The 15,302-nt window shown below is 38.3% G+C and overlaps 1 protein-coding gene across 1 annotated transcript; it reads right to left on the reverse strand.

The window, feature by feature from the left end:
- Positions 1-410: 410 nt before the first annotated feature.
- Positions 411-9,832, reverse strand: LOC144667074 (von Willebrand factor A domain-containing protein 7-like). The gene is made up of 5 exons (XM_078528454.1): positions 8,944-9,832; positions 7,552-7,821; positions 6,729-7,112; positions 5,248-5,508; positions 411-3,921 (listed from the first exon to the last, which is right to left on the reverse strand). Exons 1-5 carry the CDS (start codon positions 9,782-9,784, stop codon positions 3,347-3,349), a joined length of 2,331 nt encoding a protein of 776 aa, XP_078384580.1. The 5' UTR covers positions 9,785-9,832; the 3' UTR covers positions 411-3,346.
- Between the last annotated feature and the right edge of the window lie 5,470 nt (positions 9,833-15,302).

Below are 15,302 nucleotides of genomic sequence, written 5' to 3' on the forward strand. Positions count from 1 at the left end.
AGGCCCGCGCTGACTTTGAACTTTTTTAACTTTTTTAAGATTTAACCAAACGCTGCCAATAATTCGGTAGGGTTGGATGATGTGTCAGGAACTTGACATTGAAATCCAAGATGGCGGATCCAAGATGGCGGCTGTTTTGACATCATGATGTAATTGTCACGTGATGTGACGTCACCATCCCACGTGACGTATACCAAAAGAAAGAGTTTCGGACATACAATACATCCTATAAGTTTCATGGTGATTGCTTAAATATTCTGGAAGCCCCCCCCCCCCCCGGTCTGAGAAGGTCCAAAAAAGCCCGGTCTGAATAGGGTTAAGAGCTATTTGGCCGACCTCCAGTGGGCTTGGCTCGCATTCGGCAACAGCAACAACAACTGGAGCAACATCAACAAAACGACAACTCATCCTACGTTTTATTAAAAGTTTTATTGTCCATATGAAAATATCCTACATCAGTTTTAATAACTGTTTTTTTTTTATAGTATTTCTTTATAACCCTCTCGTCCTTTCCTTGTTCTACTTTATTTTTATCTTATCCGCCTAACTTTTTCCCAACCTGTTAAAAATCTTTAAGGTAAAGCATTACTGTTACAACGATATAGATCCTCGACAGCAAATACACTGAAATTAATTGTCATATATTATTTAGATATCAAAACATCCATTAGGAAAGAATTAACAATATCAATTCTCTCTTCAGAATTTTCTAAACTTTATTAAATTTTAGCTCTAAGAATATGTTGGTATACCATTTTGAAGTCGATGGTTTTCTGAATTCTCGTCACCAGTCCGCCTGGGAATATAACGTATGTTAATTCAAGAGGTAGTTGGTCTTTAATCTTGTTCTAAGTCGGCCGTTTGACTGGTACTAGTGTCGGCTATAATATGTATATATAATATATATATAATGAATTACTTTTATTGCGCCATTAGCAAACTCTATACAGTAGAATCCCGATTTCTCGAAACCCTCGATTTCTCGAGACTTCCGATTACTCGGACCAATTTTTTTCCCCTTGGATAGTACTTCTATGTAATTTAACTCTTTGATTTCTCAAACCTTCCCATTTCTCGAAGCAATTTCCGTTTCCCATGGAGGTTCGAAAAATCGGGATTCTACTGTCTTAAGAAAAGTTGAGTTAAATTAAGTTTTCACTGTTGTATCAAGAGGGTCTCAATGGGGTTAACCGTTAGCCGTAAAACGGACAAAAATTTAGCCGTTAGGCGTAAAAATTAGAAAATTTTAACCGTTAGCCGTAAAATATGATAACCGTAAAAAATCGGTCAGTATTTATAATTTATCCCTTTGACGCCCAGCGTACGATATATCGTACGGCAGATGCGACTTCAAATTTTCATACAGCGGACTCCCTGTTTTTAGTACCCAGCCTTCCCCCGGTCATATTTCTTGCCCCAATGTTGATTTTACAATTCGTGTGCAGTTTTGCAAGGTTTTGACCATTTTTGAACGAGTTTTTTTCGAAAATTTTGTTCATCACGTGAGCTGGAGAATTTAAAAGGCCTTCGACAATATGGCTAGCGCCCAAAATGGGTGCACAACCGACGAATTCTTTGAACCTTTGCAAGAATTCGACATCTCCGATGAAGGAATGAATCCTGATCTTGAAGGATGTAGGATGACGAAGAATTTACCATTGCGTTAGATGCTCTACCTTACGAACCAGCAATATTTTTTGTTGATGACCTAGACAAAAGGATACAACTTCGAACGATCAATATTGGTGAGGAGGAGAAGGATCATGATCAGTCAAATAGGCATCTGGGCAAAGTTAGTTTCCAAATAAGTTGCCGCGAGGCCTCTTGATAGTAAATTCCTTTTAAAGTTAGTTGCGTGACATGTCACGTTGTTACAGAAAAAGTGAATTTTCACAACTTTGAGGCACTCAACATAAGCTGTGTTTGGTAACAAAATGTTCAGTACACAATAATCTTTGATTCTAAAGCCATTTTATAATTTTCCTTTTAAAGAGAAAGTAGCTACAGAACTGAAATTGTTCAAGTTTGTTTATTAATTATCTTTGTTGTTAATGTTTAACTTGATATGACAGGTGTCAATTAGTGTCACTGTTTCAAATAGACCATCAAAATGTAGCTCCATGTCTTGACAATGAGGTGTGCAAGTTTCACTTAGATAACTGCAATAAAACATTTCCTACTAATTTTTCAGTAGTTATGACTTAAAATTGCCCAAATATAAGAAAATTAATGTGGGCTTCACATAAAAGCTTATAAATAAACAAAAATAGTCCACTTCATCGTCCCAGAATGGCCCTGAGACCTAAAATATGTTTTTCAATAATACAAATTAATTTTTAATATTTTAAAACAATTAAAATTAACTTTTTACTTCTGTTAACCGTTATGGAAATCAATTAACCGTTAGCCGTAAAAAAGCCAAAATTTTAACCGTTAACCGTAAAAGCCACCACTCTATCTTGAGACCCTCTATCAAAGCGATAATACCCGGTTTCCAATGATCGGAAGCATAAAAATTGAGCAAAAACAACGTGGTTAAGATAACTGTCTCCTATTATGCTAGAATACTACGTAAAAAAGTAGAAACAATAACGATGAAGACAAGACAAATACTAAAAAAAATAAGCTTAGAGCAGTGTACCAGTGAGGCTCGCGAAATAGCAGACTGGAATGTTAATTAGAGACTTATTTTACTCTAAAATGGCCTAAGAAAACAGATGTCTGTCGTTTGCGTTGGTTTTCATGCCATGAGGAGTTCGTATTTCCGTCGGAGAGGAAAAATGCACACTGTTTGGACTGACAAAAAATCGGTGTTGTGCTTCTAATTGTGTTTTTTCCAGTATAACTTAACGGGAGTAAGACTGACTAAGCAATGACCAGAAACGTCAGTTTTCTTAAACCATTGTACATAGAGGTTATCGAATAAATTGAATAAATGCCTTTTGAATAAATGCTAAGGGAGTTAAAGCAACCACAATTTAGCGGCCGAATCTCCAGACCTGAGTTCATGAATAAGTAAAGACAGCTTTCCAATCTGCTTATAAAATTTATGAGTTGAAGTTCTCCTAAAATAGCAGAAATGAGTATTTTACACTTTGCTCTTCTGCAAAGGACGTCCAAGAAATGACCTAACAAAATACATAACAAGTAGATACCTTGTTGAAGATCCTTGTTCGCATGTCATAAAACCTCACGTTCAATTTACTTGGAAATTTGGCGAAGTTTTTTGTTTTGTTTTTGTTTTTGTTTTTTTGTCTTCGTTGCATTCGCAGTTGCTGTTAACGTTTGCTCTAACTCCCCGATTACACTTTAAGCTGCGGCGTTACATTCGGCGACACGTTTTCCTTTAAGCTAAGACAACGAAAAGGCGCACTGACTGCGAAACAACAATTTCAGATGTTCGACCCTTAGCAATTAAAAACACAGTATTTGTCTTTTCTACGTCTTGAGGACGAGTAGCTCTGGCGCGAATGGGAAGAATTGTGCAGCGACCCTTGTAAACACGCCTCGCCCTGACATTGCTTGTAGTGACGTACCCCAACTTGTCTTTAACGACTTTCACGTCAAAGTATTCAGTGGCGCCAAAATTACACAGTTGAAAATGAACAACCGTGTCAGTTCCCAGAGGGAGGGTGTAATCATTACTAGCGTACTTGCCCCTGAGCACAGCCGTGGTTGGTTTGATCGTTTGGCGCGAAATCCTCTCAAACGAGTTCCCGCCAAGTGTGGTTCCCTTGAGCTTCAGTTTGAACGGTTCGCCTGAACGTGGCGTGATACTCGCGGTGAAATGGACGTTGTCACTTGTCTGTAGTGTGACGTCACTAATCCGGGTTCCTTCTGTAGTGATAAGCTCCAGGCGAACGGAACTTGTGTCGACCTTCTCAGACCCAGCCACAGTTATAACCAGTTTGTTTAATTTACCTTTGAGAAATAGAATAGAATGCACTGTTAACACTGTAAGTCCAAAGAGTGACCAACATCAAATTTCTCCTAACAATAACAATACTTCAACAAGGGATTGGTTATGAGAATTTATAAAATGATCACCAATTGAAGTTGCTTTGATATTTTAACAAATTCTCCGAACCACTGCTACACGAAAATGTATGGAGATCAGTCAGGAGAAATTGTATGTGGACACTGGGGCTTAAAGGTTTGTTCTGGGCGCAAGGACACTCTTTGACTTTAATGTTGCTTGTAAAATTTATTAACTATTCATGAGGGTGCAAACCAATCCCAGCACAGTATTCAGATCACATGTACACAACTGTAAAGCCCAATACAAATCAAACAATATAATCAACTTTTGATACGGACTCCTGCTCAGCTAATTAGTATTCATTAACTTTTGATACAGATCTCAACTGATTCGCATAACAAAACTTTCCATTCAATTTATTGTTTTCATTTCACAAGTAGAATAAAATATTCCCGTCCGATCTGTATGGGCGTTTACAAAAAAAAGTATGAGCGAGAGATCTGTATGGGCGTTTACAATGGCTCGCCTATTGGCTCGCCATTGTAAACTCCCATACAGATCTCCCGCTCATATTTTATTTACTACATAGTATTGTCAAACCCGATGGCGCAGTAGTGAGAGCACTCGCCTTCCACCAATGCGACCCGGGTTTGATTCCCAGACCCGGCGGCATATATGGGTTGAGTTTGTTGTTGGTTCTCGTCCTTAATCCGAGGGATTTTCTCCGGATTCTCCGGTTTCCCTCGCAGTTTTACGCGCTGCTTTAGGACTTTTTGAACGCCTGGAACAGGATATTTCCCCACAAAAACCAACACTTTAAAATGTGAATTTTATTGGGAATACACGGCCTCACGCGCTTCTAGCTTTAAATACTACTAGTATAAAAAACAGAAATTTTGATCCCAAGCAAGTGCTCTTCTCGAGCCGGAACAACACACAAAAAATGGAGAAAAAATTGCTGTCAAACTTGGACTCTTTGGATGCATAAACATATCTTTTTTGCCGGTAGAAGGTGTAAAAACAAACTTAAAGTACACGCTGCGTACGTTTATAGAAAAACGTCTTAACTAAAGTTTATAGTTGCAAATGTTTGATGTTATATTTTCAATGTATTTGCTTTGCAAGTGCTTTGTAAGATATTTTAGGTTGTCTTTTTGTCAAATGACCTCCCTGAAAATCGCCTACTGTGCGCGAAACATCTTACCACAAATATTGCTATTGTTATCTAAATATTAATTAAAAACATACTTAAAATCTTTTAGACTTACCGATCACAGGATTAGAAATAGGAACATCAACAGTTTCTCCTCTGCGTCCTCGCAGTGGAATTATAAAATACTGCTCGAAGTCAACATTCGTCTCACTGCTGGACTTGACATAGAATTCGTGCCCACCATTGTTGCCAGACACGACCAGGGTCCAGGCCCCCTCTTTAGGGTTGTCGACCTGATAGACAGAGATCTGGGACAAACCTAGTTTTCCAGACGTTATTTCGACGTCATCGGGATCCATAAGGGTGATTCCTTGCCCTGCAAGGTCCACAAAATTATTACAAATGTTTAGTTTGATACATTTTCCTTGTTTTCACTGACTGCTATTTGTCACTCGATCATAAGGTAAACCGTTAACAGTGACACGCGACAAGACCGAAAAGTAGTATGGGTATTCACTTGAATTTTGCATATTGGCCTAGAAAAAATGTACAAGTTTGTAATTTTGCACGTAAAGATTTTGTTTTTCCTATAGGAGGCCTTTTTCTGTAGCTTAACTTTAACCGTCGTATGTCTTTGAGTTTTGAAAGTTCTTCTAATTCAGAAAGTAAAAGTACTTTGTTTTCACATGTCTGAAGAGAAAGAAAACGGCTAATTACGCGTTTGTCATGTCGCCGTCTTATTAGTATTCAGCACATGCAGTAGCCCTCTACCCATACCACCTTTTGGTCTTGTCCCGGGCACTTTTGTGCTTTTTTCCGACAACCTTTTTTCGAATTAGCTGTATTTAGGAGTAGCTCGGAAAACTATGTTGCGGACGCATAAACCTTTTTACGATCTTTTTAATGACAAGAGGAGGTACGAAGAATCGTTTTAGTTTCGAAATGTGAAGTAGTGTTTGCAGACTCCAAACTTAAAAAAACATTAGTAAAAATAACGCGAAGAGATTGCTTACCCAATCACTCCTTACCTCTACACAAGCAGAAAGTTTTCGGAGGGCCTGAAAACTTGCATTGTAACTAGTTTATTCTTCCGCTTCCGCTTGCGACTCCGACAGTTTAGTTTTCACTTGATTACGCGAGACTGACTCAAAAGGGGAATCGGAGGAAAATAGAACCGTTCTGATTCTTTCTACTATGAGTCCATCTGGCCGATGACTTCGCTTAGACTCCGGTTTTTGATTTTCACCAGGTCGCATAAGCGCTCTTGCCACAACGATTACGACTTTGTCGCAAGTGAAAATCAACCTTAAGAACTTAACAGTACCAATAATAAAATGGCCAACTAAAAGTTTCAGAATATTCTTTTTTTGTATTTCAAGGGGAAGTAATGGACTTTGTTACAATAACATTCTTGTACGTCGAAATTACCACCCTTTGCCGGACTACAGTGCTCACAGGACACCATCCTCCGTTTGACGAGACAATCAACTGCTTTCCCACAGGATACCCAATCTTCACCTAACTAGACACACAAACTACGAGTAACAGGATACCTATATAAAGAGGAATGACTGACAAGAGCAAGGAAGTACCCACCTTCTGTATTTTGCCGAGTGGTGCTAACCGTAACAGTCATTTTTTCAATAGACTCGTCCACGGGAATGCTATATCGACTGTCGCCAGCGCTTGCAGCCCCTACAGGCAATTTTTCCATGTTCCTGTTTACTGGAAGGCCATGTCGTCTGTCTCCAGCGCCCCCGGCTAGTCTTACGCCACGCTTCTTTCTTCCAGACATGTTCGAGCCGATACTTATGACATTTGTTCCTTCCAGGACCCCTCCCGTCAAACTGTCCAGCTGCTCCAGTTCCCAGTGATCTTTTAGCAGAATGGCCTGACCAGAAGTCAACTCTGCTAGTTCTTTGAAAGCTGGATGAAGATTTCTTGGATCGTTGCCCGAGTATCCTTGAGATCGGCAATAACCTAAAGGGGTCGTTGGAAAAAGAATTAAAGTTAAAAAGGCTCTTTAAAATAACTATGAGGGATGTCACGCAGCTTCTTCGCAGCTGTTATTTGCGACGCCAAACAACTTGCGTGACGACAGCGAGGCAGCTTTTCTGCCTTTTGAAGGTGAGTAGAGATACGCGTCGTGTTACCAAAAAAAACAGCTTTGAAGGAAAGCTGTAACGCTTACAGCAGGCGGCTTTTAGTTTTGGTTTTATCGGCAAAAGACAATTAAGTTAAGGTATTGAAAGGATGGAGTAGTAGTAACTGGGATTAAATGATCACTTCTCGGATTCCCAGAGTCCAACGCGGTGACATAAGGCCTTTACGCCGACCTAAATAGATGACTTGAAAATTTCGTCATTTTTGCTAAAAATCATGCGAGATTTTGTTGACCAACTTTCGTAACACTCCTTACCTGTTGTAAAGAAGTTAATCGTCACACCATATTCCTCAGGACTAGCTAAATGCTTCACTTCTTCGATGAATTCATCTGAAGCATCTTTTGGACCCGCGTCTGTGAACACATACATGGGAGACCCCCACTGGGGCTCCTGATAGAGCGCTTCTAGCATGCCCGTAAATGCATACTCCGGGCAGTCCCCTCCACCATGGGGCGTAAGATCGTTTATAGCTTGCACAAACTCTCCCGCCTCTATTTCGTCTTTGAAGATCACTGGTGACTCATCTGTGTTGGAACAGAGCAACGTTAATTTCCTGGCGATGACAGCCTTTCTTCTAGCCCCCTATTTAGATTTGAGGTTCTTTTGGATTGTCACGCAATCTTTCCTCCCTTAAAGATTGCGTGACGAGAAGAAATAACGACTGCGTCAACCTCATCCCCAGGGTCTTCTACGTTTTCAAAATTACGCCATTTTAAAAAGCGGAGAAGACCCTGGGACAAGGTTAAGAAAGCGTTTGGTGATTTCTCAGCTATCAGTTAAAATTTGCTAAAAAAACAGCGTTTCTTTAATCTTCCTCCTCGAAAAAAATCGCTCCTTCCTTCTTTTGGTGACAATATTTGAAATCATCGAGAAAAAGTTCCTCACCCCCATACCTCCGTTGAATAAACAATCATGCCCCTCTCTACCTTCCTTCGTGTTAAAAATTTCAATACAGAAACAGCAACAACAATAACAAAGACAAAAAAACAAACAAACAAACAAACAAAAGCAAAAAAAAGAGCCTGTTTCCATTCGTCGTTCTTTATGCTAATACTGTTTTTTGCGTTGTTTCTAAGAATAATCGCTCCTGGCTGTTATTGAGGTAATACGCTACCCAGAAAAGACATCATTGCGCCATCCCCCTATCCAGAAGTCAGAAAGCCTCAATTCGACTAGCCTCCTACAAGACGTTCTTTTGGGTTGTCATGCAATCTTTCGTCCCCGTGACGAGATAAAAGAACGTTTGCGTAGGAGGCTGCTGTTCAACATGACACGATATTTACGTACAAGCTAATTTTTGCCATAGATATCATATTTAATTTGTTATTAATCTGTAAAAGAAAAGAATATTTAGAACCGCTGTAAAGGTCTACTAAGGTAGCAAATCACAAAAGAAGTGTTGCATAAGATTGAGACGGTTTTGCGAAAAGACAAACTCAAAAAAGTATTATTTTCTCTTTGATCTAAAATTAAAAATGTCAAACACACCTTGTCACATTCTTCCATTTTGTCTAAGAAAATCTCCAAAAAAATATTTACAGTTTCTTTCGTGCATTTAATAGCGACATGTTGACCAATCTCGTGAAATCGCCCCCCGAAAGATCGACGTGACAATTAAATAGATTAGAATGTTCTTTATAACATACCTGGATAAGGATCATTAAAAGGCGATAAAATGTACTCCACAGGAGCTTGACGCGGATAATTGATAATGTCTATCGCGATGTTTTTTGTCGCCTGAATTTCTTGCCCCATGCTTCCGGTGTCATCAATGACAAACATCAGTGAAACGTCGCCTTGAACTGCCATGAAACTATCGAACGTCACACTTCCAAGTTGTTGACGAAGGCCCTGAAGAAAGTTACTTCCTTCGTTTTGCGAGGTTCTCTTTCTGCGCCCTGGCGACGATGATTTCGTACTCAGTAAATACATGATCTGTCCCAAAACATCCCGCGCATATTTATAGCTTTTACTTCTGATCGCTCGCACCAAAACCCCTTTCAGTCTTGTCAAGGTAGCGTCGCTGTAACGGACTCCTGAGGCTCTTGCGTTTGCTACGGCTCGTTCAATGTCGTTTATAGCTTCAAGAAATTTGTTGGATGGCGAGGTTCGTGGTCTGTAGGTCTTGCGTTTCTTCTGGTATGTGATCACAGTTTGCGTCACTGGTTTCTGCGTTGCTCTTGGCCTTAAGGGACCTTTATCCACTTCTCCCGCAGTTGAGGCTGGTATTACAGCTTTATCTTTCCCGAATTTCTTTACTTTGTGAACACCATGTTTACCCTTTGTACTCGAGGGATTGACAACCGTCTTCGTGGTCTTTTCTGGAGTAAGAATTTCCACGGTTCGCTCGGAGCCACGCGAGAATCCCATCAGCGTGTTGCGGGTAAACTGTAGCGACGAGAAAAGTTGGTTGCTAGTTGATGTTTCTACAAACATCGACAAAAGCAAGGCAGTCGCAGCAAGGAGTAAAATAACTCGTTTGTCCATGATGTCGAAGTTGAAATGTGCGCTACTATTGTAATCACCTTCCTTTTGAGCAATAATAACCGGAAGTTATCGAATGTTCAGAATTCTGCGCTATTGGTCGCTGGAACGGAAGTATTAACGTCATTCAGCACGTTCGATATCTGTTCGTGACAGTTTCCTGGCCCCCACTGTGGAGAGCAGAGGCGAATGGGAAAGAAACGGGATATGGCATGAGGAAAATAGAAGGAAGCGTTTCGGAAAAATACAAGAATCGAACAAGAAACACAAGATGCCTGTTGGTTGTCGTGATGGAACTGAAGACTATTCACAGGCTTCACAGCCTCTCTATTTTTAATTTCCACGCAAAAAATAGCAGCGAGCGAGAAACCCGAGCACGACTCACGGGGAGTCCCTCGCACCTTTTGCTTTGCGCTGGCGTCCAGTTCTCTCGCGATTCGTTTCTTGCGTTCAAAGATTGACTGAAGAACAATATGAGAAATAGAGGCCAGTGAACAGACTAATGAAGCTAATATCAACTGCTGAAATGATTTTAGTTTTTGCTGGTTTTATTTTCCTAAATGTCAAATAAAGTTTAGATTCTTTTTTTTTCAGACCATGCGTAGTCCATGTGTTATGTTTGTTGACGCTTTTTGTATTTTATTCCTGGTGAAATTGAAATGGCCAAGAAAAAAAGAGAGTTAATGGCTTTATTTTTCTCTACGTGCATGCAACAGAGCTTGACAACCTTCTTCCTCCTTCACGATTTAAGATGGTGTTAGCTGTTTATATGCTTAGTGCCATTGTTAAAATCAGACCGCATTTTTTTTTCAAACCGACATGCATGACTGTTGACATCCGCTCCTTTTATTTTCTTTTCTTCCCTTTTTCGACGTTTTTGCTTGTTTACAAGCTAAAAACGTAGAATAGGGGTTAGTGGACAAAATTTGGAACCACATATTTGTAAACTCTCAAGGGACTTTTTTAATTTATCAAGGGACTGTTTTTATTTCTCAAGGGATTACTTTCCGCTGTGGGTGATCACTTGCGATCTCGTGAAAAAAACGTGACTTGTCACATTTACAAACGTTATATAACAATTTTAAAAGTTACATGTCAGCTTTCTTATCTCAACGCACGTGTGTCTGAAAGGCGATCTATAAAAAGCGTCGCACAAACAATGGATTGCGTAACTAAAACACGAATAAATAATCATTAGCACTTACATCGTTTAAAAATTACAAACGTCAAAAATAAACCATACCAAAAAAACTCGCTCGTTTTATTGAAGTTAAAACAAATGCAAGAGATGGGGGCCTTTTTTAGCTTAGGAGCGGTTAAAAATTAGGCCAAATTTGGTCGCTACATGTAAGCGCAACCCTATTTCGTCATCAGCCTAGGTCGTTAGGGACGTGGTGACCTCGCGTTGACAGGGAATGACAGCAATGTTGCATGAATCGGCTTTACAACATGCGATCGTATCTACGCAGTTCGAGTGGAATTTCAGTCAAAGACAGCAAAATTCTTTCGTATTTCATCTTCAAATATAATTCGAAAGCATTCACTGTATATATGGCTTTTGTTTAATCCTGGGTCTTGATATCCGACCCTCGCAGAGCCTAGACAAAACGCAGCTTGAGTGTAACGATTTGTTTACGCCCCAATTATATGCGCAATGTTTTCTCCGACAGTAGTCGGAAATATCCGTATTTTTTTTCGTGCTTTTTCGTGGAGCAATCGTAACGATACGGCCTTCAACACATTGAACAGCGGTCTACCCGGCTATAACAATTCAAATATGGCGTCGCAAAAACAAAGCGTCGAACGCATATTTTGCTGTTTCATTTGCTAATTTCGCTGCCGTAATCGACTGCCTCGAAAGGTCCTTGCAATTTTAAAGTATAGAATTGTCAGATCTCGGTGAAATTTGCACTGTTTATTTGTGTAATGTTAAGGAATATGTGTATAAATACCCGTCGCGGACAAGCCATTTTTGACAAAATTATATGGCTGCATTTCCTCCGCGAAGATAGGAAATTGTTAAACTAAACTACAAAGAAACTGTAATGATAAGTTCGAAGAACAATGCACAGGATAAACCTTCGACTCATACTTCATGCAAAAACGTCGATATCTCGAAGAGACTTTGATATGGTATTGGCTTTCGAGAGCCTGTCTACAGTCCTATAAAAGGAAGAAGAGTGTAACTTTTATATCGAGTCAGAAATGGCCACACATATGTGACACTTATCCGCCGTGTGTGACAACTAGCGTGACTTTAAAATAAAAGCGTTAGCATCCGCGCGTAGAAAATTTTTAAGCCGGATTCGCTTATACTCATCTAGTCGTGGCGTAAACAACACAAAACAAGCAAATAAACAAAAAAAAAAGAAAAAAATAAAGAGAAAAGAGAGAGAAAATTGTATCTTGAGGCAAACCTTAATCAGACAAGACGTTTATCGCAAAGATCAGTAGATATAATTGTTTACTTCCGTACTTTTTACTATTGTGTCTAATGCGAAGCATCTACACCCTATGCTGAAAGGGAAACAAATCGGATAAATACTTAATGTAACCTTTAAAGTTGCCTACGGGAGTATTTTTAACAGTGTAGCTGAACAAAACTAGAACGTTCATATAGTAAAAATAAAACCTAGAATTACCTAGACTGTTAAAAGTCATATGTTTGACCAGAGCAAGTTTTGCACGCCGGGACACACACTTTTCGCGATCCGCGTCTTGCCATAAGTAATTAAAGAGAAACATAAAACGACTGTTGGCAAGATTTTCCTGTTCATCTGCGCTAAAAATGACAAAAAATATCAATTTGCGGATTTTGTCGTCTACGTGCGAGGGAAAATAGATCTCGAAAAGTACATCGCCTTACGTGCAAATAAACTCGCCCATTTTAATTTTAAGTGGAAAGATTTCTTTTAAATAATTATCACATCATCGGTAGCATGTCACTCTCTTTGTTGTTGTTGTTTTTTGTTTTTGTTTTGTTTTGTGTAGTATTTTAATTAATTGTCGTTTGCAGTAAGTAAGTAAGTAAGTAAGTAAGTAAGTAAGTAAGTAAGTAAGTAAGTAAGTAAGTAAGTAAGTAAGTAAGTAAGTAAGTAAGTAAGTAAGTAAGTAAGTAAGTAAGTAAGTAACGTAGTGTGAATAGTGTTTTGTATTGTAAGCTATTAGGGATGAAGTGTCAGTAATCAAAGATGTAAAAAAATAAAGGAACCGTTGTACTAATAAGCTATGTATTTCAAGTTAGTTAGTAATTATTTAAAATGTGTCTCGTTGTATTAATGTAATTAGCGTAATGTATTGTACTCTAGCGTTGTATTGTAAGTAAGAATTATATTTTAGAAGTAGTCATAATTAGTTATCCTTATAATTAACAATTATTTATTTTTCCTTCTGAAAGTGTACATGTAAAAATTACGTCTCTTGTAAATAGCCCGTTGTAAATATGTATTTATCTTTAATCTGTAGTACTTATATAATTAGTGTTGTGTGTAAATAAAGTTGCATTATTTAAAAAATAAATAAATAAAAATAAAACGACTGTTTACGAAATGTTCTATCTTATTCTTACTAACTTTTGCGCGTACTTAATTTCGGAAGCTGACTTTCGCGGGTATGAATTTTCGCGATTGCAAGAAAAATTAGAGCAAAAGTGTATTAAATATCACGCTTTTACGAGTGTTTTATGGATTAGTTGTCATGGTCAAAGACTAAGGAACTACTGAAGCTATACGAAGGTCTGGCACCATGTATCTACCGGAAGCCACCAAGCCGAGTTTAGCCGAGTTTTAAGCAGAGGAAGGGTGCTAGTCAAAAACAAGACACCTTTTGAACAGTAGAAAATTGCAGTTCCAAACTTAAAACTTTTACTGATATGAAATCAATATGGTATTAATTTTCGCGTGTTAAAACTACGCGCAATGTTTTTTTTCGCGTGCATTAAATTTAGCGATTATTTTGAAATCGCGAAAATTAGTAAGAAAAGGTAGATACATTTCTTTGTAATCCCCGAAGTGTCTTAATGAAGCTTTAAAAGACAGATGATAGTGTTAAAAGGTAAACCGAGAACTCCAATAAAAACTTCCTTAACGAGGAAGCGGGAGATTGGTTTAGAAAATCAATTTAAAGATGACAAAATGAGTACGTATGTTAAAACATCAAATAAAACTTTTTGATGAAGTCACTGATGTTTACAGCTGTATGTTAATGATCAAATATATAATTCAAACTTTTAAAAGGAAATTTTGCAGTCATTGCTTGTGATATTAAAGATTTGCCTCTGTTTTCAACACTGTGCATTAATTCGTGATACTATTGATATGGTTAAACATAAACTCGGACAAGAAATACGAAAACCAGTTATTTGAACTTAATGTGAAGCGTAAAAGTCAAACAGGCCAATTGATGGTTGCGCTTGCGTCCTCGCTGCAATTGGTTGGAAGCTAAGAAAAACCCATGAAAATTGTCAAACGAAGCATGTCACAACGTCAATCAAGATCTTTAATTCGTAACTGATGTTTTCAGCTTGTTGACATTTAAGTTTAAAACAAAACGAACCTAGACGTCATTACGCATCCCGATATGTTGTTCGTTGTAGAAATAATATTTATCAGGTCTTTTTTAAAAAAAAAAAAAAAAAACGAATAGACGATTGTCTCTGTTATAACAATGTGATTTTCTTATATTACTAAACAAGAACTTAGACAAGAAATGCGAGGACAACTAATTCCCTGAATTGAATGGCAATCATGATAGTCAAAGAGGCCGGTTTGAGTTTGCGTCATGCATCACCCTTTAATTGGCCAAGAGGCTTAGAAAAGCAATATAATCAAAGGTGCTTTGTTAGCCCACTCGTGAATGAGAATACTAAATGTATTGGTGTAGAGCTATGAAATGATTCTGTCTTTTTGTGAGCGGCATGTTAGTATAGAAGTTGTTTGAAGGGAGATATGATCACGTTGGTTCCTTGTGTTTACAGCGGACGCGGGTAATCCATTCCTTTTTTTTTAGGACAATCTATTTTACAATTTTATACGACGTCTTTTTTTTTCTTCTCCTTTTTTATGAATCTATTAGGGATGCAAATCAAGTACTATACAGTATATTATTAAAAGGCAACAAAATTTGTCAGTTTGGCGAGCTTTTTGACGATAAATTATTTACGTATCATGACTATCGATTATCGTACAATACGCTTGGAACTATAAAACATTCAGAGACTGCTAAAATTGGACTTTATTCATACAATTGTCCTGAAATCAACCTTTTAATACCCAACACAGTCGCAGTCCACAGTTCGTGCCTGCAAAATCTAAAAATTTCATGAAAACACGGAATATCACTAGTGCTTCGAAGATTTTCATATTTTCGCTAAGATTATTTCCTCTATTTGTCATGTGAAATTCTTAAGAGCTATAAATCGAGCCATTCGAATAGGTTTTATACATACAAGCCATTAAACTTTGAACCAACGGTATCGGTCAGTCGGATAAGAACATTACAAAGAAATCTATATGCTAATTTT

Source organism: Oculina patagonica, chromosome 10, assembly GCF_052425735.1.
Source record: "Oculina patagonica isolate OP01 chromosome 10, crgOcupat, whole genome shotgun sequence".
NCBI lineage: Eukaryota > Metazoa > Cnidaria > Anthozoa > Scleractinia > Oculinidae > Oculina > Oculina patagonica.

Coding starts and splice junctions, on each gene's coding strand:
- LOC144667074 (XM_078528454.1), bottom strand. CDS start 9,784: ATGGACAAACGAGTTATTTTACTCCTTGCTGCGACTGCCTTGCTTTTG. Junction 5,509..6,728: donor CACTCGGCAAAATACAGAAG/GTGGGTACTTCC, acceptor TGGACCTTGCAG/GGCAAGGAATCACCCTTATG. Junction 3,922..5,247: donor TATTTCTAATCCTGTGATCG/GTAAGTCTAAAA, acceptor TATTTCTCAAAG/GTAAATTAAACAAACTGGTT.